Here is a 27541-nt window from a genome sequence, read left to right as displayed (position 1 = left end):
GCTGGGAGCCCAGCAGCACCCAAAAGGCCACAGGTTCCCTTTGTCTTAAACCCTTTGTTTAAGACATAAAAGGCCTTTGGCACCACGAGGCCCAAACCCCACCCAATGTCACAAGCCTCCCGCTCTTTGCATCTCAGGCTTTGGGAAACCCTGGAGTTGTCGTTCCACTTCTTGGGAAACACTGACAGGGAAAGAGCTCACAATATATGGGAAGCAGCGCCAACACAGCCCTCCTCCTGCCCCCCTGCAGTTCCATCCCAGCCCGAGAGACTATGAAAGAAAGCCAGGAAGCAGGTGGGTTTTTAGAAAAAGAAAAAAAAACTGGTTTATTGTACGAAAACATCTGAGATAGGAGGAAGCGATCAGCCCCATGAGGTGAGCATGGTAAAGCCCTCTATGGAATGAATGGCAACTCAAATAGCAAGGAGAGGCGTTTTATAAAACTCGGCGTTTTATAGCCAGTGCGGGGTTTTGAGATGTGGCAGAACTACAACTCCTACCATCCCTTGGACATGCTTGCTGGGAGCTGGGAGACAGGAACATGGTTCAAATCTACCTTCCACCAGCCGCACTCATGGATGGGAGCGGTCATTCGGCAACATTTTTCGGCTCAAAGATCTTATGGCCTTTTTATGCAGCCGATGCTGGCCCTCCTCAGAGTAGACCCGCTGGAAGTAATGGGCATGGCTAGCTTGGGTCCAGTAACGTTAACACACGGGTAGGCAAACTAAGGCCCGGGGGCTGGATCCAGCCCAATCGCCTTCTAAATCCGGCCCATGGACGGTCCGGGAATCAGCGTGTTTTTACATGAGCAGAATGTGTCCTTTTATTTAAAATGCATCTCTGGGTTATTTGTGGGGCACAGAAATTCATTCATTCCCCCCCCCCAAATATAATCCGGCCCTCCATAAGGTCTGATGGACAGTGGACCGGCCCCCTGCTGAAAAAGTTTGCTGACCCCTGCTCTCTGGATAAAACTGAGAGCGTTAAACCTATCCAACACCAGCTGCAGAGAAAACACCCCGTTCAGTTCCTGGGTCATACAGGCCTTCCTGTAGAGCGGGCAGACCCATCCCCAGGACTCTTGCAGCATCCTGATCTCCCCCTCTCCCTGCTCACGCCAACCCATCTCACGGGCGCAGAACATTTATTGCTGAGTGGGGGGTTCTGCCGACGCCTCCTTGGGCCGCTCCCAGAGGTAGGTCTGGATGGAATCGGCGGTCGACACGGCCTCGATGTGGCCCACGCCAGGGTCAGAGATGACAAACGGGACATCCTTGTGGGACCTGAGGAAGAGGGCGAGACAGGAAACGATTTAGAAAGACAGGCAGGCGGTGTGCCGAAGGGAAAATCTGGGCCAGGAACAGGGCCGGATTTCAGTTTGATGAGACCCTAAGCTACTGAAAGTAATGGGGCTGTACTTTGTCAACAACAAATTGTCACTGTTTTTTGTGTTGAATATATGCTTTATGGTAATTTATAGACCTAATAGGTATCTAAGGGACACGGGTGGCGCTGTGGGTTAAACAGAAGGTTGGCGGTTCAAATCCCCGCGACGGGGTGAGCTCCCGTTGCTCAGTACCTGCTCCTGCCAACCTAGCAGTTCAAAAGCACAAAGTGCAAGTAGATAAATACTTCCCGCTCCGGCGGGAAGGTAAACGGCGTTTCTGTGCGCTGCTCTGGTTCGGCAGAAGTGGCTTAGTCATGCTGGCCACATGACCCGGAAGCTGTACGCCGGCTCCCTCGGCCAATAAAGCGAGATGAGCGCCGCAACCCCAGAGTCAGCCACTACTGGACCTAATCATCGAAGTCCCTTTACCCTTTACCTTTTAATAGGTATCTAAAGCCATTTGCACATAACAAAATGTGTGTTTTAGCAAAGCAATTGTTGAACTGAAATACAATTAAGAAGTATATTAATAGTGGAATACAATTAAGAAGAAATATATTGCTAGTGAAATAATTATTAAGCTCTAACTGTATGCAGGTTTTATTTTATTTGTTTTTTATCTTATATTTTGGAAATGTACTTCCAGTTTTTTCCCCTTTACATTTTTGCCCCCCCCCCGCCTCCCCCCCCAAGAGAGTGGGGCCCTAAGCTATAGCTTGTTTAGCTTATACGTAAATCTGGCACTGGCCAGGAATAGTTCTGGAGGGCACCCTGGGAGAAAATCAGGGAAATGCTCCTTCCTTGGCCCACGAGAAAACAGCAACCGAAACGAGCTCAAAGGCCGGGCAGCGGAGTCAAGGAAGAGAAGAGGAAGACATTGGAGAAAAGGTTCCTGCATTGCAGGGGGCTGGACTAGATGACTCTTGGGGTCCCATTCCAACTCTACAATTCTGTGATTCCCACAAAGTGCCTTTAATGCTACAGAATCGCACGAGGCTGACGGAATGGCAGGGGCAACCGGAACAATCAAGGGCACAGAACAACTTGCCCAAGAGGAAAGGTTACAGAATTTGGGGCTTTATAGTTTAGGGGAAAGGCGAGCAAGAAATAAATTTGTATTTTTGTGTGACGTGGAGAGAGTACCGTATTTTTCCTCCATAAGACACACTTTTTTCCTCCTAAAAAGTAAGGGGAAATGCCTGTGCGTCTTATGAAGTGAATGCTGCGTGGAAGAGGGATGTGTAAGCGGCTCCTGTCTGCTTTGCTGCTTTAAATAGTTTAGTACAACATTTGATTAAGAATATTTTTTTCCCATGTTTTCCTCCTCTAAAAACTATGTGCGTCTTATGGTCAGGTGTGTTTTATGCAGCGAAAAATACGGTAGATACTGAAACGTTTTTCTTCATTTCTTTGAATCTGAGTCATGGAGCTGTAACGCAGGAACCTTTTCCCCAACGTGGGGCTTGAACCCACAACCCCAATAATAATCTTGCAGCGCTAGAACTGGAGGGGGCTGAATGTGGGTAGATCCAGGCCCGATGAAAGAAAGGAACTTCTTTATGCTGTGCTTGGTTGAACTATGGAACTCCCGTCCACAGAAGGCAGCGAGGGCCACAAACCTAGATCGCTTTAAAAGAGGACTTGACAAACTCATGGGGCGATCAATGGCCAGTAGGCATGATGGCCACAGCTGGAGGCATCAATGTCTCTGAATACCAGTTGCTGGAAACCACAGGAGGGGAGAGTTGCTCCTGTGTGCGAATCCTGATTGCTGGTTTCCCACTGAGGAAACCCCACTGAGAAGGTGATCTTTCGGGTTTTCGTCTTATTTTCGTCTGACGGCCGTTCAGCGGCAGCTCGGAGGCCACCTGGCTCCCACTCACCTGTTCAAGACAACAACGGCCGCTGAGCCATCTGGACGCAGGAAGGCCGAATATTCCAGGTCGGTCCACTTGCTCCTCTGAATCTCAATCCTCTGGGTTCCCTCCGGGAGGAACTTGCTGCAGTAGCATATCAAAGAAGCAGGGGGAACGGGGAATATGGTTAGATCTAAGTAGCCCAGGACCAGCCCTGCTGCTGCAGTGAGGGTCTAGTACAGTGGTACCTCGGGTTACAGATGTTTCAGGTTGCAGACGCTTCAGGTTACAGATTCTGCTAACCTAGAAATAGTACCTCAGCTTAAGAACTTTACCTCAGGATGAGAACAGAAATTGTGCGGCAGCAGGAGGCCCCATTAGCTAAAGTGGTACCTCAGGTTAAGAACGGTTTCAGGTTAAGAACAGACCTCCAGAACGAATTAAGTTCGTAACCCGAGGTACCACTGTAGTCCCATCTCAACACAACCAAGGGGGTTATCCTGAGGGGGTTTGGAGGAGGGGGGCTGGGCCTGAGAGTGCTAATCTGTTTGCTTGTTTATTAAATTTGTATCCCGTACAGTGGTACCTCTGGTTGCGAACGGGATCCGTTCCGGAGACCCGTTCGCAACATGAAAAGAATGCAACCCGCAGCAGCGCGTCTGCGCACATGCGGGTTGTGATTCTCCGCTTCTGCGTATGATGTCATTTTGTGCTTCTGCGCATGCGCGAGCGGCGAAACCCAGAAGTAACCCTTTCCGGTACTTCCGGGTCGCCACGGGACGTATCCTGAAAGAACATAACATGAAACGGACATAACATGAGGTATGACTGTACCTTCCTCTCAGAGGAGCCCAGGGCAGCAAATATCAAATATTTAAAAACATTACGGTTTAAAATAATAATGATTGGGGCGGGGGGAAACCTTCCAAAAACATACTTACAACATCTAAAACGTTTATTTTTATTGATTGATTGATTGAATTTATATACTGCCCTATACATGGAGGTCTCAGGTTGGTTCACATAAAAGATCACAATATATAAAATCAAAGTAAAAACAATTACTGGTAACACCCCCCCCCCAAAAAAAGCCATATTTTAAAAGGGTACAGGATGTTGATCAGGTCAGCCAAAGGCCTTGTTAAAAAGGAACATTTTTTCCTGGCGCTTAAAGGTGTATAATGAAGGCACCAGGTGAACTTCCCCAAGGAGAGCATTCCACAGACGGGGAGCCACTGCAGAGAAGGCTATGTTCTTGAGTTGCCACCCTCTGGAGCAACCATATTCCCTCCTGATTTTTAATTTCACCCTTGCCTTGGCCCACATCTATCAGCCATCTGATTCCTGGGTGAACGGGAACACATTAAAAAAATCTGCCTGCAACTCGACAGCACGAGGGACAAGCGCACATCACCAGGAAGGGTGTTCCACAAACAAGGAGCCACCACCGAGAAGGCCCTGTCACTCATCAAAGCCCAGCAGGCCGCAGCCTGAGGTGGTGTCACCCACAGGGTCTCCCCATTTTAGGACTCAATATGGTTGGCAGGGGGGTCACCTGCTTGGGGGACTTGTGGAGGTTCCCGCTGTCTCACCTGAAGTGTGCCATGTGATAAAACATGGGCTGTTTGTAAAACACATCATTGGCCGCGTCTACAATGACCGGACTGTCAACATAATTTTTGCTCCAGTTGGGGCCTCCTTCCATGTCCAGGACAAGGTTCCAGTCCGTCCAGCCTGTGACGTAGTTATTGAGGTTCTGCAGGAAGGCGGAGAAGAACACTTGATTCGTTTATTATTCTTATTTATTTTACATTTTTAATGTACCGCTAGGTTGATCAGATTGTATGCGCCGGCTGCATAGAAGTACTTTTCAAACTAAGGAAGGAAACCAATGCATCATAGTCATAAAAGGTAAAGGTAAAGGTACCCCTGCCCGTACGGGGCAGTCGTGTCCCACTCTAGGGTTGTGCGCTCATCTCACTTAAGAGGCCGGGAGCCAGCGCTGTCCGGAGACACTTCCAGGTCATGTGGCCAGCGTGACGAAGCTGCTCTGGCGAGCCAGCACCAGCGCAGCACACGGAAACGCCGTTTACCTTCCTGCTATAAAGCGGTACCTATTTATCTACTTGCACTTAGGGGTGCTTTCGAACTGCTAGGTGGGCAGGAGCTGGGACCGAAAGACGGGAGCTCACCCCGTCGTGGGGATTCAAACCGCCGACCATACGATCGGCAAGTCCTAGGCACTGAGGTTTTACCCACAGCGCCACCCGCGTCCCAATCATAGTCATACATGCCTCTTAATAGGCTTAATTTACTCATTACCGTAATTCAATTTTTTGCTTTTCCTTTCCTCCCAAAACCACCTGAGGGCAGCAAACAAGCAATGATAAAACAATTGGAGATTCAGGAAATCTTTAAAACATCTTCAGAGCAATTCTAATGCAGAAGCAAACTTGGATTTGTATCTCTACTGAAAAGTCTCCTTGAAAGAAGAAGGTCTTTAGGAGGAACCACTAAGGCAATAGAAATGGAGCCTAATATTTAATGGGAGGGAATTCCTAAGCAGTTGTAAGAAACCGATATTTTAGTGTTCTAAATGTCAGTTTGCATTTCTTAGTAATGAAAGTATTGATCTGATGTGTAGAGACCTTTCCTATTCTACTTAATTCCAGAGGGTTCTGGAAGCGTCTCTGTGTGAAAGAAACAAGCAGAAAGTTCCTGATGCTTGGGTTATTGCTTCAGAGAAGCTGAGTACAGATGGCTTAAACTGGTTCTCTTATCTCTTTCTGTCAAGATCATGCTGACTATAAAAATAGACCGCAAGGAGCCTGGATTTGACTTTCTCGTTCTATCTCTTTTCCTTCTGGTGTGGCATTCTGTATATACTGTTAAGGTTCAGTCTTATTATAAGTTATTAGAATTTTTAAGTTAAGTCTGCTGCAGCTGGATTTCTTATGAACAGTGCCAATTCTGAATGTATTGGATTTGTGACCATTATGCTCAATTGCCTTCAGTACCAGTAAACTTCTGCTGGATGAAATACAATTGCCTCTGGTCTATTTTTGGGGAATCCTGTTCTGGATCAATACTGAGTAGAATTCAAGAACACTAAACTTTGGAACTCCCTGCAAATTGACTTCCAATTGGCAGGCACCTTCACCGTACTCTTTTGGGCGCCGGCTGAAAACGTCTTTGTCTAGGCAAACCCAACCCGGACACGTAGAAGTTTACAGGTGTTTTAGTTCTTTTTAGCTGGTTTTAATGAGCTTTTGAATATTTTAAAAAGCAGGCAGTGGCCGATTTGTGCAGGTGTTATGTTCCGAGACATTGGCGCACATCCATGAAATCGCCTACAATCTGAACACCCGTCGAGAAAGCCTGAAAACACCCCATTCCACCCCTTTTTGCGACGTTTTCAGATCACGTCTGAGCGGCACAATGGGCAGTCACTGCGAACATATCAGACGCGCCTAAAAACTGTTGCTGCCTGTACTCATTTTTCACTGGGTTTTTTAATCTATTGCTTTCATATTTCATTTTGTATTTTTCGTTAACTGCAGAGAGGTTTCCTTCAAGTTGATATATATATTGGTATATAAATTTTGTTCAGAAAAAGAAACAAATGTCAGGCTCTGAAATTCTACTAAACTTTTCTTTTTTTAAAAAAAAAGGAAGTCATTGCAGCTCGCGCTCCTACCGCAAGGATGCTGTGGCTGTATTTGCTGCCGCGGTCCCACTCCCCCAGCACCACACGGGCCTCCCAAAAATACGATCCTGTAGAGGCCTCGGTGGAGATGAGATAATACTTGGGGAAAAGGTGGTGAGTGATAGAGAGAGTCAAGTCGATGGGGGCCAGGAAATCCAAATACCAGTGGATGCCGATCCCACTGATGTAACTGGCTGCCACGGGGTCCTTGAGAACCTAGAAGGGATAATAAAAACAGAGTTGTCAAGCTCACAGAGCTCTTAACAGCTTCATATTCTTGGCCTTTCCACCCCCCACTGGCATGTTTCTAGACCTCATGGAGGAGAGTGAAGATGAGAGCTACAAATCCCCAAAGCAAACTCAAGGCTAGCTGGTTTCAGTGGGCCTTATCTTCAGGATGTGCACATTTGAGACTCTGTAAGGTAACGGTGAGGAGTGGGAGGGGAAATTTAATTCCTTGTCCTGGATTATGAAGAAGGGAATTTAGCAATTGCTCCCCACAGATGTGGGTAACCTGTGTACCCCGCTCCCCTTGAGGCAATCAGTTTAGACCTCAGGCCAGAGCAATTAGTCCTTCCTCCGGCTGCTCTGATTGGGAGATAATAATAATAATAATAATAATAATAATAATAATAATAATTTATTTATACCCCACCCATGTGGCTGGGTTTCCAAACTCGATAGATACCGGTATTTAGCCTGATCCTTCCTGGTTTATTTGTATCATATAACAACAACAATTTATTGCTCTGGACTCAAGGGATGCTTAGGGCAAAGCCATGACTGTCCAAACGGCCTCCTGGGGCTTTAAATGCATGGTGCCAACGTGGCCTCAGCTCCAGCGCCTTTAGCAAAATAAATAGGAAAACAGAGCCCCTGGGGTTGGAGTTCCACCAGTCCAGGGCGGCCCACTCACCACTTCGGCCCAGTAAGGGAGCATCATCCTTTGGTCATCCAGAATGATCAGCTCAATGCCCTTGTAAGAGCTGTTGGCCAAGGCAGGACCCAGATCTTGGGCGATGAAGTCCCGCTGGTGCTCAGGGGAGAAGCCCAGGCACTGGAAGGGGTAAAAGATGATGTCGCCAGCCGTTGGCTCGTTCCCGGCCGTCACAGCCCAGAAAGTCAAGTTATACTTGGCGTATTCGTCTAAGAACCTGCAGAGGGGAATGGCAGAGAAAGTTAGCAGGAGCTGCGAGCCAAGATGTCGCTGAGGATATTACTTCCTGAGATTTTTCTTTTAAGAAACTAAACTTTTTTGTCCGTCCAGACTCTTCCCATTTTCAGCTTCATGGAATGTCCACAGGTTTTATGAGAGGGATACAATAATTTTGTCTATCCGCTCTCTCTCGGCCAAGCATAACTTTTATAAACATCCACCATTTCATCTCATTCCGCCTTTTTTCCAAGAGAAAAGTCCCAAATGCTGCAACTTTTCCTTCTAGTGAAGTCGCTCCCTCCCCTTGATGATTTTTGAACCTTTCTCAGCTCTACGATATCATTTTTCTTCCCTGAGGAAGAAGGCGACCCCTTGGTGCTGAATTGTCTCCTCGCGTCTCCGCCATTTTTCTCTGTTGTAAACAAAAAATCTGCCCTTTTCCCTTATGGGGTATCCAAGAGCCCATATAGAGTCCTTACGTAGGTTTCCTATTGGTAGGAGAAAATAACAGAGGCCAACCAGAGAATATTGAGAAGCAAAGCAGCTAGTAAGCCTGATCTTTATTGATCTGTTGCAACAGGGTCCTCACCACATGCAGGAGGGAAGAGGAACCCCGAAAAATGGCGCACAAGGCCTTATATAGACTTTTGAAATTGCCACTCTGTAGATCAAGACCACCCCCAGAAACATCATACCTACGTCACAGAAAAGGCGGTCAAAAACAGAAATTTGGATGTTGTTTTTCCTGTTTGCCAGGTTATCTGATTACCTTTCCTGATAGTCTGTCCCCTATTAGAATGCTGGTTACTCAGTTCCTGAGACAATGGGAAGGCTCCCTGACCCACCTCCCTCCTTGCAGGGAAAATATTTGGTCAGTCTGGGAATCAAAATGGTTTCAGGTCGGTCTTCCTGTGCTGATCTATGTGCGTGCTTGGTTGGCACACTTATGAACATTTAACATATATCTAAGACCTCAAAAGGGACGTGGTGGTGCTGTGGGTTAAACCACAGAGCCTAGGACTTGCCGATCAGAAGGTCGGCAGTTCAAATCCCTGTGACGGGGTGAGCTCCCGTTGCTCGGTCCCTGCTCCTGCCAACCTAGCAGTTCGAAAGCATCTCAAAGTGTGAGTAGATAAATAGGTACTGCTCCGGCGGGAAGATAAACGGCGTTTCCGTGCACTGCTCTGGTTCGCCAGAAGCGGCTTAGTCATGCTGGCCACATGACCCGGAAGCTGTACGCCGGCTCCCTTGGCCACTAAAGCAAGATGAGCGCCACAACCCCAGAGTCAGCCACAACAGGACCTAATAGTCAGGGGTCCCTTTACCTTTACAGACGTCAAAATTCCTATCACATCTCCCAGGAGCCTTTGCTGCACTAGCTGTGTGCTTTGTTTGTGTGCCTAACAACTTTATTGCTCTGTGGCTGTTGCAAACTGGTCAGCCGTCAAATAAAATGGAACCAAACGACGTCAGTGGTTGGTGTCGTTACCTGATGAAATAGTTGGCCCAGGCCTTGTGGTATCTGTCTCCCGGCTTCCCCTTGAGGGTCCCTCGGCCTGTCATGGCCCCGTTGGTCTTCATCCACACTGGGGAGGTCCAAGGGCTGGCGTACAGGGCAAGTGGCTTCTTGGCCACCGCTTGGGCTTGCTGAAGGATTGGGATCTGGGGAGGGGATGTGGAACAGCGTTTGTCATCAATGAAGATTTGGCCTGATTTCACCCAATACCTGTGTCGTGTCTCAGTGATTTCACTGCTCTCACACGGTGGCCAGAGAGAACATTTTGTTAGAATTCCTGCTCCGTGATTGCAGTCATGGGAATGTTGTCTATCACATGATGGTATATGTTTTGACTCCACAGAGTGAGAAATGACAGGATGTTTGTGTTACTGTGTTCATAGCTGTCAACGTTTCCCTTTTTTAAAGGGAAATTCCCTTATTCCGAATAGGATTCCTCACAAGAAAAGGGAAAAGTTGACAGCTATGACTGTGTTCCATGAAATGGGACTATTGTCCTTTGTCCTTTTTCTCTTTGCTGTCTGATGCTAGAGAGAGAGGGAGCCATGTTGCAGTGCTCCGTGTGTGTTCATATGTAAATAAAGTAGATTAGCCAAAATGCTGAGCTGCTGAGGTCTGTCACACAAACTGCGCAGACTCTGCGGATCCCTAGGTGTGCCGATGTCTGTTGGCATCAGTCGCTGTGATGTTCAGGCAGAAGAAAGCTTTTGAAGCTGCCAAACAAACGATCAGGAGGGAGAGAACATGCCAGTCGGGCATGTGTCTCTGCCAGGGTCCTACTCTAGTGTAGGACGAGCTCCTGACGCATTTCTCAGGTTCCTCTGGTGGCCCCCAGCTCTTGTTGGGCTGTCACCATCCCTAACCATTGGCCATGCTTTGTGATGGGGATGGTGAGAGCTGGAGGCCAAGAACTGCGGCTCCGATCGTCCCTAACTATTGGCCAGTACTGGATGTGGATGATGGGCATTGGAGTCCAATTATATTCTGAAGGATAGCAGGTCCCCTCGTCTCCAGATCAGTGGAAGAGAGCACACAGAAGATCTGCGGTTCAGTCCTTAGGATCTGCTGTAAAGGCAACAGAGCTGGCCAAGCAGGGGAGATCAAACTGTGTCTCTCCAGCTATTGGCGGACTACAACTCCTATCATCCACAGCCAGTATTGGCCAATAGTCAGGGATGATGCAGAGCTGCAGTTCAACAATTTTCCTGGAAGACTCAGCTGCTTAGTATAGAGGATGCTGCTATGGTCAGAGCATTGGTCCCTTGGTCTGTCCAGCTATAAAATAATAACTAAATAAAATAGCTTGGTATTGTCTGCACTGACTGGCAGCAGCTCTCCAGGGTTTTAGACAGGGGACTGGGGATTGAACCTGAGACCAGATGCTCTACCAGTGAGCTATGGACATTTTCTTTTATCTTCTAAAATGGCATTCGGGGTTCAAAGTGGAGCCTGAGAGTCTTGGGCTAAGGTTTCTTAGTCAGTCAAGGACTAGCTGGTCCCCCTAAGCACAAAGGAAACGGGTTCACATTAAAAAGCAAACCGAATCCACTTTCTCCCCTGGGAATGGGCCTAAATCTTTATGCTGGGATCGGCGAATCCCTTCACCTTCATTTTGGTGTCTTCCTCCGTCAGGCTGAAGTTTTTCAGCTCAAAGTCGTCCTCCGAATCGTCGTACGTATAGAGCCTCACGGAGAAATCACAGCTCGCCATGGGGACGCGGACCAAGGTGTATTCGATGCCTTGGAGAAAGTGGAGCCAAAGGCAGACAGAGCAGGGTTACTCCCAGAAATAGGACTCACTGAGGAAAATTATTTTTTTTGGGGGGGGGGGTCCTTCCACATTTCAAAGTGAATTCACCTGATCCCCAAATTAATGTGTAAATTGGACAAAGTCTGATTTGGAACCCACATGCCTAACAAATTCTGTTGGATCTTTGGAGGTGATGAGTGTGGCTATTATTACTTGTTCAATTTCTTTCTTGCCCGTCACCGTGGGGTCCTAGGGGAGGTCACAATGATGTAAAACCAGTGCTTTTTTTCTATAACAAAAATATGTTTAGGGGTACTCTCATTTTGACTCAAGAAAATCACCATTTTATAGTTCAAATAGGGGAAAATAAATGCAGTAAATGGAGAAAAGCACAAAGATTCACAAAATGTTTAGGGGCATGTGTGCCCCTGCGTCCCCTCAGAAAAAAACACTGTGTAAAACTATAATATTTTAAATCAGTTTAAAACAACCAAGAGAATAGATTGGGTCCTAATATAGATAGGAGGGAGAGAGAGAGAACAGATCGCTAGATAGACAGATTGAGACAGAGTGAAACTCAGAGTTTGAGCATTAGAATAGTTAGTGAGTTAGAATGAATTAGGGAGAGAGTTAAACAGTGTTAGACAGCAATTTCACCACAAGCTGGGGGGAAAATGAGGCAAATCTTCCTGGGAGTTATGGTACAGGACAATGCAACATGCTTGCTAAGGACATTGTATGGGGCTGCCCTCTGGGGTCACGTGCGATTTTTATGTACAGTGGTACCTCGGGTTACATACGCTTCAGGTTACAGAGTCCGCTAACCCAGAAATAGTACCTCGGGTTAAGAACTTTGCTTCAGGATGAGAACAGAAATCACGTGGCAGTGGCAGTGGGAGGCCCCATTAGCTAAAGTGGTACCTCAGGTTAAGAACAGTTTCAGGTTAAGAACGGACCTCCGGAACGAATTAAGTTCTTAACCCAAGGTACCACTGTATAAGGAAAGGAAGAAAACCCTAGTGCAATGGCACCATCCATACACAAGATGGCAGTATCAAGAAGCTTGCAGGGAGCCCCATGGTTTGCAGCAGTTTAAAAAATATATATATTTACTGTGGGAGGATGAGGGGCAGGGGAAGAAGCCAGTGGAAAAAGTCTAGTGAGGACTGAGCATAACTGCTTAGAGACTTCCGGGTTAGCGCCACCAGCAATGGCGGGCTTCCTCTGATCTGGAGGAACCCGCTCCGTGAAAATTAGGGTCTGGACCGCCACGGCGAGGCGGAGACCCATCAAAAACCACAGGCGGGAGAAGCCTGTGGACCTGGGATTCGGCTGGCACCTTTAGCGCCTCCCCTACTCGCGGGGAAACCCGGTTTCGGGGATCCGGAGCGACATGGGGTGAGCGGCGCGGTGCTTCGAATCGACTGCTCTTTTCACGGAGTGAAGGCGCATTGCTGTTGCCGGAGAGCGCCGACTTTTTCCTGTGGACAATTGGACTCTAAACAAGTACCCGTGAGTAGAACGGAAAATTGGATTACTAAACTTCGTAATTTGGCACCGGAGCGGGAAGGTCTAAACAGGAAGTCCGCCTTCCGCTTTTGTAAACAGTTTGAAGCAAAGACATCGTAAGCTAAAGTCTGGAAAGTCATCTGTAAACGACTAAATTTCCATAGGTTTAAACTACAAACCCCCCTTGGAAGCAGGAGAAGAGGGGGAAATCTTAAATTGTTCAAGCCTGCAGGAGAGGGAGTAAAGAAAGATAAATTTCTATCGTCTTGAACCTGGGAACGGGCTGTCAAAGATAGACGTTTGGGGAAAGTTCATTGACTGTGAATAATAACGCACGTTGACAGATAGTTAAATAAGAGAAACATATTGACTCCAATGTGTCCTTTTGCACTAAAAAGGAACAAAGATTTGAAAAACGAAAGCAATTTTGTTGCTGGATCTGCTTGTAAAAGGATGGATACAAATAGAAATTGTTTCCTCTAGAGGGAGCTTTTGAACTGTTGTTGGAGTGGACCTGGGGAACTCTATAGTTGTAGAAGATTAGAGAGCGTGGGAAACAGGCTCTGACCTTGGATAAGAATGTTGACACAGGAAACCTTAGTGTCTGCTTTGTGCAGGACAAGTGCTTTGTTGGAGCAGCTTCATGTGAAGATGGATTTGATGACTACTGCAATTGATAATTTTGGTCAAACAGTGACCACTGATATAGAACCTGCTCAACAACTGACCCAGGAATCTGCTCTGACAAGGCAAGTTGCAAAGAAGACAAAGGAGGAGGTTGTTGTTGAACCTCAAGTAATACAAGTTGAAAGAGATGCGGCCCTGCAGGAGCATAAGCTGTTGTTTCTGAGGACTGAATCTGGAGTGAGACAGACTTGGAGAGATGGAGTCCTGTCGAGACTGGAGATGGCAAGTTGGTCAGATCCTCCTATGCAGGGATGTTTTGACCTTTGGATTTGGTTTTGGGCCAGGAGGAGATTGGAGTGGTCGAGGCACTCAACTTTGGAGGGGCATTGAAGTATGTTTTGGAATATTTCTTGGATTTTAGTGCTAACTATGGAGAACGGGCTGACCGGCTGAGAAGGGATAAAGACACTCTTAGGTTATTCCCCCGAGATCTACTCCTCAGAGACAAAGGAAGGAAATTAAGAACAAGACCAGCAGAAGACAAAGTAAAGTGCAGGTACAGTTATGAAGAAGATTTGCAGAAGGGACATGGAAAAGAGTTAAGAGCCTCGGACATAAGATCACCAGGTTGATGGACTAGATGAAACAGATAGAAAGGACTGAAGAACCCGAGACCAGGAAGAAGAGACAGTGGATGAAGATTGGCAGAAAGTTTAAAAATTTATTTAGAGAAATATTGCAAAATTAACGACTGTTAGGAAAATCCTGGAATGAAACTATTAGGCTTTAGTAGAATTGTTATAAGGAGTTATGTATAAATAAGCTTTTTAGTTCTAGGGTTTTTTTGTGGTAAGATAAGGCTAAAATAAATTAAGACAATTAAAGGACAGAATACAGTGAAAGATGGAAAGGATTTGCTGAGATAATTAATAATTAGAATACAAAAAAGGGAGGTGTGAGGAGGTCGAGGAAATAAGTTAATGAAGATAAGGGTATGGGAATATTGGATTTGTTTTTATATTTATTTTTTTGTTTTTGTTTTTGATGTATTGTATGTTTGGTATTTTTTATTTTCTTTTTATTGATTTGTATTTTTTAATCTCTTTTTTTTTTGCTTTTCCTTCTTCTCTCTTTTCTGTAACTTTAAATTCCCAATAAATATCATTAAAAAAAAAAAGCATAACTGCTTAGAGTAGTAACGGATAAATCTGTCCATTGCAGTTTCTCATCTTCCCATTCTCAGGCTCCATCTGCAACTGTACATTTGAATCAGCATCCTGCCACTTTGAACACCGCTTCCCCCAGAGGATTCTGGGAATTGTAGTTTATTGCTGAGAGTTGACAGGAGGAGGCCCCTGTTTTCATCGCAGAACTACCATTCCCAGAGTTCCCTGTGAAGATTTGGACCAGGCGTAGGCAAACTCGGCCCTCCAGATGTTTTGGTCCTTTTAGCTAGGGATGATGGGAGTTGTAGTCCCAAAACATCTGGAGGGCCGAGTTTGCCTATGCCTGGTTTGGACTGTTACACCAACTCTGGGACTTGTCAGTTTCCTTCAGGTTCGCCAACGTTTTTGCTCTTCTGCCTTCCACACCAGGGTGGCATGCAGATATTAGACGGGGCAGAGCTTTCTCCCCCCCACCCACTGAAATAGCAGAGGAGCAGAACCAGCGGAGTAAGTTGGCAACCCGGCTGCTGCTACCCACCTCTTGGCAACTTACCTTGTTCTGAGAAATAGGATTTGAGGAGATTTGTCTGAGCCTTTGGAGAAAGCGCCAGGATATTGATTGCCGCAGAATCTGTCAAGGCCCCACCAAAGCCCTTAATTTTTTGATATTTCTGGGATGTCTTGATCTTCAGAGTGAGGGTTTCTATAGTGAAGGAAGAAGGAAGGTGGCTTAGATTGCACAGCACTGCTTGCTTATTCCTAGCGGATGCAGCTACTTTAGGGTAGAGATGGGCTAAATGTGTCCATTGCAGTTTTCCCTCGCTTTCTTATTTTTCCAGCCTTAAATTCTAAATTTCCGCATCAGTTATTTATTTATTTACTTTGATTAAATTTTCGAAATTTAACAAAAATAAAAAACAAACAATAGCAAACGCAACAACAACCACAAAGAAAAATATCTGAAGGGAGGGCGTTCCACAGGGTGGGCGCCACGACCGAGAAGGCCCTCTGCCTGGTTCCCTGTAACCTCACTTCTCACAGCGAGGGAACCGCCAGAAGGCCCTCGGCGATGGATCTCAGTGTTTGGGTTGAACGATGGGGGTGGAGACGCTCCTTCAGGTATACTGGACCGAAGCCGTTTAGGGCTTTCAAGGTCAGCACCAACACTTTGAATTGTGCCCGGAAACGTACTGGGAGCCAATGCAGATCTCTCAGGACTGGTGTTATGTGGTCCCGGCGGCTGCTCCCAGTCCCCAGTCTAGCTGCCGCATTCTGGATTAGTTGTAGTTTCCGGGTCGCCTTCAAAGGCAGCCCCACGTAGAGCGCGTTGCAGTAGTCTAAGCGGGAGATAACCAGAGCATGCACCACTCTGGTGAGGCAGTCCGTGGGCAGGTAGGGTCTCAGCCTACGTACCACATGGAGCTGGTAAACAGCCGCCCTGGACACAGAATTGACCTGCGCCTCCATGGGCAGCTGTGATTTCAAAATGACTCCCAGGCTGCGCACCTGGTCCTTCAGGGGGACAGTTACCCCATTCAGGACCAGGGAGTCCTCCACATCTGCCCACCCCCGGCCCCCAAAAACAGTCCTCCTGTCTTGTCAGAATGACTCCAGAGAAGAAGAGCCCAGCCACTCACCCCATGGCAGGCAGCTCCACTGTACTACAAGTAATGCCCTTAGGAAGTTATACTTCCTTCAGTGCATCAGCCCTTTGGGTATCTGAAGTCTCCCCTTAACCTTCCCTTCTCCAGCCACCATATCTCAGTCCTGCCTACCTCACAGGGTCGTTGTGAGGATAAAAGGGAGTGTGTAAGCTTAATCTTCTTGGAGAAAGGTTAGGATATAGAGGGAGAGAGAGAGAGAGTCTCCTTGGAGGTAGATCTAAAAAAGTAGACAAACCCACCTTTTCCTGGAGGGTCATTGTGCAGGACTCCTTCACTGCGCTCCACACGCGACCCAGCTTTGTTGCTTTCATACTTGACGTAGGAACCCAGAGGAAGGAGGGAGACAGGCTCCAAGGTGTCACAGTAGGAAGCCCCACATTCACACACCAACGAGCCATGCCCAAAATTCCTGGCAGAACATGGACGGCCGCCTGGGGAAAGGAAGGAAAAATCTGGCTTTTTTTGTTCCATTTATGGGAAGCGGAGAGGTAAGTCAGGAAGGGGTCGAGGAAGCCTTATCTCAACAGGAAAGCTCTGTCGAATCAGTATCCACACAAAGCCGTATGCTCTAGAACAATTGCAATTTATTTCTGTGCATATAATAAAAATGTAAACATGTCATCACACTGCAGTTGGCTTGACCACAGACAGGTGGCGCTATGAACTACAGCATGACAAGAGGCAGTGGGTGGGTGATCCGAGCAAGTGTCAGAGGGACAACCATAATAGGAATAGAAATGGCTTTTCCCTGATAGGTGGAAACATCAGGGACACCTCATTGGTCTATGATGTCGCAGTTGGGAGAGTGGGGGTGAAGTGATGGCAAGCCCAGAGAGCTGGTATAGTTATAAAGCTAAAGAATGGCCAATGGTGGCTGAGCCTTGGATTATATTTCCAGAACCCAAAGTGCTTCTAAAAGGGTGTTCATTGTGAGATAATCAGTGCTCCTCATACCTGCAATTCTCTGCAGTGCCCACATCAGCCCACATCCTTCCTCCCCGATTATTCCCAATTTTTCCTTTCTGGGAAGCGGGGGGTGGGGGGGAATTGACCTTTTTTGTTAATAAAACAGCCCGGTAGCTAATGACCCATCTTGCTTCTGCAATATTCAGCCCCCATCGGAAAGCCCCCCTTTGCCATCCAGCACCACAATGACTGAGCAACACCTTTCATCACCACAGGTAGACTGCCTCTGGTGTGGATGCTCTACTTAGACCTCAAACGGGGCAGGGGGAGGTCACTGGCACATCTTCTGGAGGCAAATCTCTTGGTTGGTAAGGCCAGGCTTGTTTGTAATCGTAAACCTTCGGTCGAATGCCGCTCACCTGTCACAGCAACCGTCAGCTGGAGAAGCAGGAAGCAAACAACAGCCCCTTTCCACATGGTTTCACAGCCAGATGCAGTAAATGCTGCTGCTGGGAAAGATGGTCCTGAAACAAAAATAAAGGGGAGAGGGAAGGGGGGGGCGTGTTCAGTCATGATTTCAAGGCTCATCATTGATAACCTCATAGCTAGCCAGCTCTCCCTCCAGCTGTGCTTTGTCCAACAAGACTTCCATGGCCATGTGCAAAGTGCAATGCAAAAAGAGTCAGGTGGCTTCATCTGTTTCAGTGTCTGCCCGTCTCATTTTTCCAGTCTTAAGTGCTGTTCTCCACATTTCTTCATCAGTTTGTGATTATTACTTAAAAGGGGGGTGGGAGATCTCATGAGAATTAATCAGCATTTTAGCAGGCATTTTTCATGATTCTATGGAAAAAAAATATTTCCTAATGTACTGCTTCCAATCCAGGTCCCCTAATATAGTGCATTTGGGTACATGATTTTTGCAATTATATGCATTCTGATGCACATTTTATCCTGATGTATGCATTTTGATGAACGTGACTGGGCTGGAAAAGCTCATTGCGAAATGCAGAGGTGGAGGGAATTTTGAAAGATCTTAAAGTTTCATCTACTGGTTTCAGAAAGAGCGAATGAGGGAGGTTTGCCTTTAAATGCAAACTGACTCAAATTCCTTCTGCATGACTGGGATCTGGGAGATGGGGCAGAGCCAATCGAGGGGCTGGACCAGATGCCTTTAGTCATCTGCACGCTTCCCTTGTGAGGGCGGACAGAAGGATCCGTCCATTTCTTTTTCTCATTTTATCCATCTCAGTTTTGGTTCTCCTCGTTCCTGCAGCAAATTCCCATTTTTCTTTTCTTAAAATCCTCATGGAAATTAAACAGCAGTTTAGTCCACCACACATACACACATTTTAGTGACTTCTAAGAAACACATTTTTAACAAAGTTTTGATATTTCTGCAAGCAATTTTTCCTACTATAACGCATCTCTGTGTGTCATTTGAAACAACATGCTCATTTTTAGGCACTGATCTCTGCATTTTTGTGAACATTGGTCAGAGAGCTGTACTGCAAAACTGAGCCAAATGTGGATTTGGAAGGATGGGTGTGGTTTGCTTCTCGTGTTGTTTCAGAAAGTGGTAAAGGTAGAGGGACCCCTGACCGTTAAGTCCAGTCGCGGACGACTCTGGGGTTGTGGCGCTCATCTCGCTTTACTGGCCGAGAGAGCCGATGTTTGTCCGCAGACAGTTTTTCCGGGTCATGTGGCCAGCATGACTAAGCCGCTTCTGGCGAACCAGAACAGCGCACAGAAACGCCGTTTACCTTCCTGCCAGAGCGGTACCTACGGTATTTATCTACTTGCACTGGCGTGCTTTCGAACTGCTAGGTTGGCAGGAGCTGGGACCGAACAACAGGAACTCATCCTGTTGCGGGGATTCGAACCGCTGACCTTCTGATCAGCAATCCCTAGGCTCTGTGGAATCGAATGAGACGAGGAATAACAGCGAAATGTTCCATACACTGGTACCTCGGGTTAAGTACTTAATTCGTTCCAGAGGTCCGTACTTAACCTGAAACTGTTCTTAACCTGAAGCACCACTTTAGCTAATGGGGCCTTCTGCTGCTGCCGCCGCACCGCCAGAGCATGATTTCTGTTCTCGTCCTGAAGCAAAGTTCTTAACCTGAAGCACTATTTCTGGGCCAGCGGAGTCTGTAACCTGAAGCGTATGTAACCCGAGGTACCACTGTACAATGTTTAGGGAGAACATGAAACACCCTTACTGCTGAATGAGTTTGCATGTATGTAGTGGAAGGAACGTAGAATTCCACTGCTTCCACTATAAAGGTAAAGGTAAAGGAACCCCTGACCATTAGGTCCAGTCGTGGCCGACTCTGGGGTTGCGGCACTCATCTCACTTTACTGGCTGAGGGAGCTGGCGTACAGCTTCCGGGTCATGTGGCCAGCAGGACTAAGCCGCTTCTGGCCGTTTACCTTCCCACCGGAGTGGTACCTATTTATCTACTTGCACTTTGAGGTGCTTTTCGAACTGCTAGATAGGCAGGAGAAGCTACCAGCAACGGAGCTCACCCCATCTCTGATCGGCAAACCCTAGGCTCAGCACCACCCGTCGTCACTATGCAAGGTTACAAAAACGTTAGACTTCTTTTGATCTTTTTTTCGCACCAGCAATATTCCCCCCAGAGGGAGGTGCACCGTTCCTGGAGGTACTGCAATACCAGGTCGATGCATGGAGTGGATGGAGCAAGCCCCTATTCCATCTCCCAGCTCCAAAAATCCATTTAATATATAGTCCTCAAATAGAGGACATATCAGATATTAAACTGATAAGAACAGATACTACACTTGATCTTAGCCAAAAGGCCGAGAAGCGATACCAAGCTGACCAAAAATTAAGCGGGTCTCCTTTCCCGATGCCTTTTGAGCTGTCGGTGAGCACCTGGTACTGCAAAGCGCTCGCCGCCCCCACGGAATCAGCACCGTTTCCAGTTCCACAAAACATGCTCGGGCAACGTTTTTGCTTCTGTTGCCCAACGCACCAGCCTTTTGATGGGCAGTTTAATCTCAAAAATACTGGATTCTGCTGATTGTATCCATTTCTCAGCCGTCTGTCAGGTCAGCTCGACGGCCATTGGTGTGATATTTGCATAAACCGACCCCCTTTTGGCCATCGCATGCTGCGTAACTGTTAACTCACTGCTTGCCAACAGAGATCCCAAACGTTTCAATTTGACAGCTCCTTGTTCCTTTTAAGCTGAATACTCGTGCTCCCTTTAACATTCATGCATATTAGGAAGGAAAAATGCTTTTTTTAAAAAGAGAGAGAGAGAAAAAGAATCAGCATAGCATGAGGGCATTCAGCATTTGTTTTCCAGAAGCACTTTGGCTGTCCCCTGTTGGAAACAGGAATCTGGGTTAGAGGCATTTCTCTGCTTGGATCAGGCAAACCACCTTGACTGATGCTCAGCAGTGTGTGGCTGCACACAGGGTCCATCTAAAACACATTAAAACACATAATTTCCCTCCAGAGAATCCTGGGAGCTGTAGTTTGTTAAGGGTACTGAGATGGCTCAGTAGGTAGAGCAGGAGACTCTGAATCTCAGGGTTGTGGGTTCGAATCCCACATTGGGCAAAAGATTCCTGCATTGCAGGGGGTTGGACTAGATGACCCTCGGGTCCCTTCCAACTGTATGATTATCAAATGGAGCTCTGTGAGGTATAAACTACACTTCCCATGAGTCTTTGCAGGGAAGGGAAAACGATGCTATTCAAATATATGGTGCCCATGCTTTTTTTGCCATTTTTTATTTTTATTTTTTGTAAGGAAGGGATGCAAATCAGCTGTGGCAAGTGCCTGAGCCTCCTCGCTAGTTCTTATCTGACAGACATCAGAGCACATAAAAGGAAGTGATGAGGAAGAGCTTCTCTGGCTTAGTTTCTGTCTGCCAGGCGTCCATTAAGAGGCAGAGGAGCAGGACCAGTTGAAACAAGATGGCAACCGCTCCGACTGGAGGGCAAGTTGCTACAGCATTAGGCAAAAACAAATACGCCTGTGTCTGTTGGGATGGGCCAAGGAGGCCCTAAGGTGTGGCTGGCGTAGGAGGATGAGAGGGAGAGGGCGGCTGGGAGAATATTTTCCCCAGGCAGTCTGCAGGTGCAAACAGGGCTGGCCCAAGACAATTTGCCACCTGAGGTGGACCCCCAAAATAACAGCCTCCTTCCCCACCAGCGAAGAAGGGGTTTGGACAGATCTGCATCAGGAGAAAGCAGGGAGGAAAGATCAACATCAGGATCTGCTGCCCTGGTGGTACCTGCCTCCAGAGGCAGTCGCTGCACCTTGTCTCGTGAGTGGGCCGGTCTTGCAGACCCTCCAAGTGTCCCTATTTGCCAGGGACAGTCCTGGATTTACAGAAGCCGTCCCGTTTTCTGATTTGATCCCAGAATGTCCCGCTTCTCCTTAGCACATCCCTATTTTCATCAGAGAAAGATTGGAGGGTATGGAGGTATGCGAACCCCAAGCCAAGGAGATAAGTAACTATACAACCTTTAGAAGACATCTGGAGGCATCCCTGTGTAGAGACGTATCTCACTTTTTAATGTTTAATTCTGTTTTTATATATGTTGGAAGCCACCTAGAGTGGCTGGGGCAACCCAGTCAGATGGGCAGGATATTATTATTATTATTATTATTATTGTTGTTGTTGAATAAGACAGGCTTCCTCAACCTCGGCCCTCCTGATGTTTTTGGCCTACAGCTCCCATGATCCTTAGGTAGCAGGACCAGTGGTCAGGGATGATGGGAATTGTAGTCTCAAAAACATCTGGAGGGCCGATGTTGAGGAAGCCTGGAATAGGATGTTCCTATTTTCATCAGAGAAATGTTGGAGGCTATGGGGTTCAAAGCAGGATAGGAGTAACTATGGGAAAGTGCTAGAATAATAATAATAGTAGTACTAATAATATATTATTTATACCCCGCCCATCTGGCTCGGTTTCCCCAGCCACTCTGGGCGGCTCCCAACCAAATATTAAAACACAACACACAGCATTAAACATTAAAAACTTCCCTAAAGAGGACTATTAGTTCTGTGTTCTGCTGCTCTGAAGGCTGAATCCGTAGATGGAAGAACATGCAGGTGGGCCAACCTGTCTCTTTTGATCCTCCAAGTTTCTCCCACCCCTCGGGCTTCAGTTCAGTTCTCCAAGAATGACAGTAGCTAAATATAAGAACCTAGGAAGAGCCCGCAGGATCAGGCCAAGGGCCCGTCTAGTCCAGTATCCTGTTTTCACAGTGGCCAAGCCACTTCTGGGAAACCCACAAGCAAGATTCTAATTGTGCTCAATATGGTCAGCGTCACCTGGCATCACCAACTCAAAGGTAAAGGTAAAGGGACCCCTGACCATTAGGTCCAGTCGTGGCCGACTCTGGGGTTGCGGCGCTCCTCTCGTTTTATTGGCCGAGGGAGCCGGTGTACAGCTTCCGGGTCATGTGGCCAGCATGACTAAGCCGCTTCTGGTGAACCAGAGCAGCGCACGAAACCGCCGTTTACCTTCCTGCCAGAGCGGTACCTATTTATCTACTTGCACTTTGACGTGCTTTTGAACTGCTAGGTTGGCAGGAGCTGGGACCGAGTAACGGGAGCTCACCCCATCATGGGGATTCGAACCGCCGACCTTCTGATTGGCAAGTCCTAGGCTCTGTGGTTTAACCCACAGCGCCACCCGCGTCCCTGTTCAGAAGATACTGATGTTATAAATAGGAAATTGGGAACTGCTAAATATGTGATATGATGAAATCCAGATTGGAGGGTGTCGAGGAAGTCTTTTAGCCATGTAAATACACCAAGGAATAAGAAGGAAAAAATTCTTCTTTTATTTTGTATGTTTTTACTGTTGTTAAGTTTTTATGTTGTGTCAAATGTAATGTTTTTCTTTTGTGTTTTTGTCTGTGTTTTATAAGAGAAAACTAATAAATCTTTTTTTTGGGGGGGGGGTAAAAATCTGCCAGCGTTCACCTGCAGTGGATGACTGTGAGTTCCAGTGCTAGGAGAGAGGCAGAAAAGTTTTTAATCTGCATTGGAAGCTGCCTTGGGCTCCATGAGATCATTTGTCCGGCGAGCTCTGCATCGTCCACACTGAGTGGCAAGAGCTCTCCAGGGTCTTAGGAAAGGAGTCTTTCTCCAGCTTCCAACTTAGGGAACAGGCTGTACTACCAAAATGATTACGGTTTTCAATGACAATTTTAGGTTATATTTTAGTGATCAAGATTTAATGTATATTTTTAACTGCTGTTATATCGGAAGTGTCTCTGTTAAACCCAATCGCAATCCAATGTATTCCTGTTGTGTTTTATGATTTTTCCGATATTGTAAGTGAGCCGGAACTGGTCTGTGACCGTAATAATAAAATTCATTCTCCAGCCCAACGTAGAGATGCCTGGGATTGCATACAAAGCAGATGCTTTGCCAATGAGCTATGGTCCTTCTTCTGCATCCCCCTCCTCTTTTGGGGGATCCTTCCAAGGTCAGATCCCTCATTGATTCTGCTTGGCACGCGCGCGCACACACACCCACCCACACACACACACCCCCTTAACGGTATGGGCTTGGTTGGAATGGATGCTTTGCCTGGCTGGAAGAGAGAGAGAGAGAGAGAGAAAGAAAGAAAGAAAGAAAGAAAGAAAGAAAGAAAGAAAGAAAGAAAGAAAGAAAGAAAGACCCCCCCAAAATATGTGGAGATGGGCCTGACCCCCCCCACAATCTTGAGGGCCCAGACCGGTCCCCGCAGGTCCTCCCCATAGCAGTGGAGGGCCCTGTAGGGACTTGCAGCCTCCTTCTACAAATTGTTATTGAAGTTTTCACAACACTATAAAATTATATCTAGAACAAAGGAAGACTTCCTCCCGCCAGGTGTGATGTCACACGTGTGTGTCATACGTGTGACATCATGTGCATTCGACAAGCTCCGCCCCGCCCCGCCCGCATGCTGCACAGAACTCGGCGCCTCTGGATAGAGGGAAGTGTGAATGTGAAAAAGCTAGCCTATTGCACAAATATAAAAACCTCCCACTTTTGTCTCTGGCCCTTCCCGCCGCTGGCAAGTGGCCCTCGGAAGGTTGTGGGGAAGTGAGTGCAGCTCTCCAGCTGCAAAAAAGGAGGTACCGGTATTTCCCTGATCTGCTCTATAGCGGCTCAGCTTTCCAAAGTACAGAGAGTCTCCTTGGAAGTCCTAGTAATTGCTTTGCGGTTTCCTTACAATCAAGCAATCAATTGCGAAATGGATTAAGAGAACAGGTCCCTGCCCCACTAAGCTTACAATCTCAGGATCAAAGTCAACACTGCGGTGATTGCGCAGATGCAATCAGCACATGCTTTTTTTTTTGCAGCACCAGGGAAACGGAGCAAGGCATCTGTTGCTTTTTGTGACACCACCACTGGCCAAGGGTTCGAGAAAAGGCGCAGACAACATCAGATGATCAGAGGATAGCCTTCCTGCTCTAGGAAGGCAAAAAGACTTCAAAGGTTTTAGGCTAGGCTTGGGAGAAATTAGATGGTTGTATTTCGTGGCCTGCTGATTTGGGACAAGGACCCCCATGGTTTGTGGATGAGATTATTTATGTACTGTGGTACCTCGGGTTACATACGCTTCAGGTTACATACACTTCAGGTTACAGACTCCGCTAACCCAGAAATATTACCTTGGGTTAAGAACTTTGCTTCAGGATGAGAACAGAAACCGTGCTCCGGCAGCACAGCGGCAGCAGGAGGCACCATTAGCTAAAGTGGTGCTTCAGGTTAAGAACAGTTTCAGGTTAAGAACGGACCTCCAGAACGAATTAAGTTCTTAACCCGAGGTTCCACTGTACTTATTAAATTTATAGCCTACTTCCCCCACCCCAAGGAACTCAAGGTGGCACATATAAATCTCTCCCCCCTTCCCATTTTATCCTCACAGCAACCCTGTGAGGTAGGTTAGCATACCCTCCAACATTTCTCTAATGAAAATAGGGACATCCTATTCAATAATAATAATAATAATAATAATAATAATAATAATAATAATAATATTTATACCCCGCCCATCTGACTGGGTTGCCCCAGGTACTCTGGGTGGCTTCCAACATATATAAAAACATAATAAAACATTTTTTTTAAACTGCCCTGTACAGGGCTGCCTTCAGATGTCTTCTAAAAGTCAGATAGTTGTTCATTTCCTTGACATCTGATGGGAGGGCATTCCACGGAGCGGGTGCCACTACCGACAAGGCCCTCTGCCTGGTTCCCTGTAACTTCACTTCTTGCAGCGAGGGAACTGCCAGAAGGCCCTCAGAGATGGACCTCAGTGTCCAGGCTGGACGATGGGGGAGGAGACGCTCCTTCAGGTATACTGGGCCGAGGCCGTTTAGGGCTTTAAAAGTCAGCACCAACACTTTGAATTGTGCTCGGAAACGTACTGGGAGCCAGTGTAGGTCTTTCAAGACCGGTGTTATATGGTCTTGGTGGCCGCTCCCAGTCACCAGTCTAGCTGCTGCATTCTGGATTAGTTGTAGTTTCTGGGTCACCTTCAAAGGTAGCCCCACGTAGAGCGCATTGCAGTAGTCCAAGTGGGAGATAACTAGAGCATGCACCACTCCGGCGAGACAGTCCACGGGCAGGGAGGGTCTCAGCCTGCGTACCAGATGGAGCTGATACACAGCTGCCCTGGACACAGAATTGACCTGCGCCTCCATGGACAGCTGTGAGTCCAAAATGACTCCCAGGCTGCACACCTGGTCCTTCAGGGGCACAGTTACCCCATTCAGGACCAGGGAGTCCTCCACACCAGCCTGCCCCCTGTCCCCCCAAAACAGTCCTCCTGTCTTGTCAGGATTCAGCCTCTATCCATCCTCCAACCACCTCCAGGCACTCACACAGGACCTTCACTGGTTCTGATTTAAAAAAGAGGTAGAGCTGGGTATCATCCACATACTGATGAACACCCAGCCCAAACCCCCTGACGATCTCTCCCAGTGGCTTCATATAGATGTTAAAAAGCATGGGGGAGAGGACGGAGCCCTGAGGCACCCCACAAGTGAGAGCCCAGGGGTCTGAACACTCATCCCCCAACACCACTCGCCCCAATGAGAATCCCACAAGCAGGACCTGAGGGGAACAGCAAATCTCCCCTTCTGTATTTTCAAGAAAATTATATTCAGAAGCATTACTGCCTCTGACCGTGGAGGTGGATATAGTCGGAGAGCTTAGCAGCCATCAGTGGCCTTTGTCTCTGCTAATCTGCCTCCGTTAATCCACTTTCGAAGCCATTCCAAGTTGGAAGCCATCCCTTTCTCCTGCGACAGGGAGTTCCGTAAGGTAATTGGAAAAAATTAAAAGAAGCAGTAAAAGACATGCACCTTCTGCTGTGTCGCCTCTTAAGAGTTCATCCACACTTGCTTACATCCCATTTCTCTTCCCGCCCCCACCCCCTGTTTCCTGGGGGGAAACCAGCTCTTTAGGGCTCAGTTTGGGTTTTCTCCAGGCTGACATTGCTCCGAGCTAAGAGTGGGTTTTCCCTGTGAAAGGAGTGCGGCAAGGGGGAAATGGCTCGAATTCATGCCCTTACTATACGCAGTGTAAATACAGTGGTACCTCAGGTTACATACGCTTCAGGTTACACACTCCGCTAACCCAGAAATAGTGCTTCAGGTTAAGAACTTTGCTTCAGGATGAGAACAGAAATCGTGCTCCGGCAGCACAGCGGCAGCGGGAGGCCCCATTAGCTAAAGTGGTGCTTCAGGTTAAGAACAGTTTCAGGTTAAGTACGGACCTCCGGAACGAATTAAGTACTTAACCTGAGGTACCACTGTAAGAACTTCCTTTTCTGTGCCTCCATAGACAGCTGTGAGTCCAAAATGTGAGCTCTTACTTGCTTTTTCTCTCAAGCTCAAAACCCCCAGATGCTCTTCTGTACTATTTCAGACATGTGGTTTATATACTTATGTATCTGTTTGCCTTGTACATTTATGAATTTTTAATATATATATTTGAGACCTTAGAATTCTACAAAATAAGAATAAAAAAAAAGCCAGATGCGGTGATTTTCTTAGCCAGGGGAAGAAATTCAATAGCAGCTTTCTCTCCCATGTGGGAAAGATGGAATCCACGCCCTGTCCCCCACTCTCTGCGACAACCCCTGCCCCAACTCACCTGTTTGTCCGCCACAGATGTGAGACGGAGGACCCCTGGCTCAGTCTTGATGCTTCCAGAACCCAGTTCCCTTGCGTGGCTCCCCGGGATCCTGAAACACCTGAGAGCAACTGGCTGGTGGATCTGGCAAGCATCAGTGGGAGGGATCCTGCCC

The 27541-nt window shown here is 47.2% G+C and overlaps 1 protein-coding gene across 1 annotated transcript; it reads right to left on the bottom strand.

Annotated features, from left to right (window-relative positions):
- Positions 1-299: 299 nt before the first annotated feature.
- Positions 300-27541, bottom strand: LOC308464950 (lysosomal acid glucosylceramidase-like). Its single transcript, XM_080984682.1, has 11 exons — positions 27388-27541; positions 17665-17769; positions 16579-16770; positions 15229-15378; positions 11230-11363; positions 9598-9770; positions 7869-8106; positions 6944-7168; positions 4839-5002; positions 3274-3390; positions 300-1286 (listed from the first exon to the last, which is right to left on the bottom strand). The coding sequence occupies exons 2-11, from the start codon at positions 17720-17722 to the stop codon at positions 1148-1150; spliced, it is 1590 nt and encodes a 529-aa protein (XP_080840808.1). The 5' UTR covers positions 17723-17769; positions 27388-27541; the 3' UTR covers positions 300-1147.

The sequence above is a fragment of the Podarcis pityusensis genome (assembly GCF_964106645.2).
Source record: "Podarcis pityusensis genome assembly, chromosome: 16".
In the NCBI taxonomy this organism is placed as follows: Eukaryota; Metazoa; Chordata; class Lepidosauria; order Squamata; family Lacertidae; genus Podarcis; species Podarcis pityusensis.
Note: the sequence above shows the minus strand (reverse complement) of the source record. Positions and strands in the feature narration are given on the sequence as shown.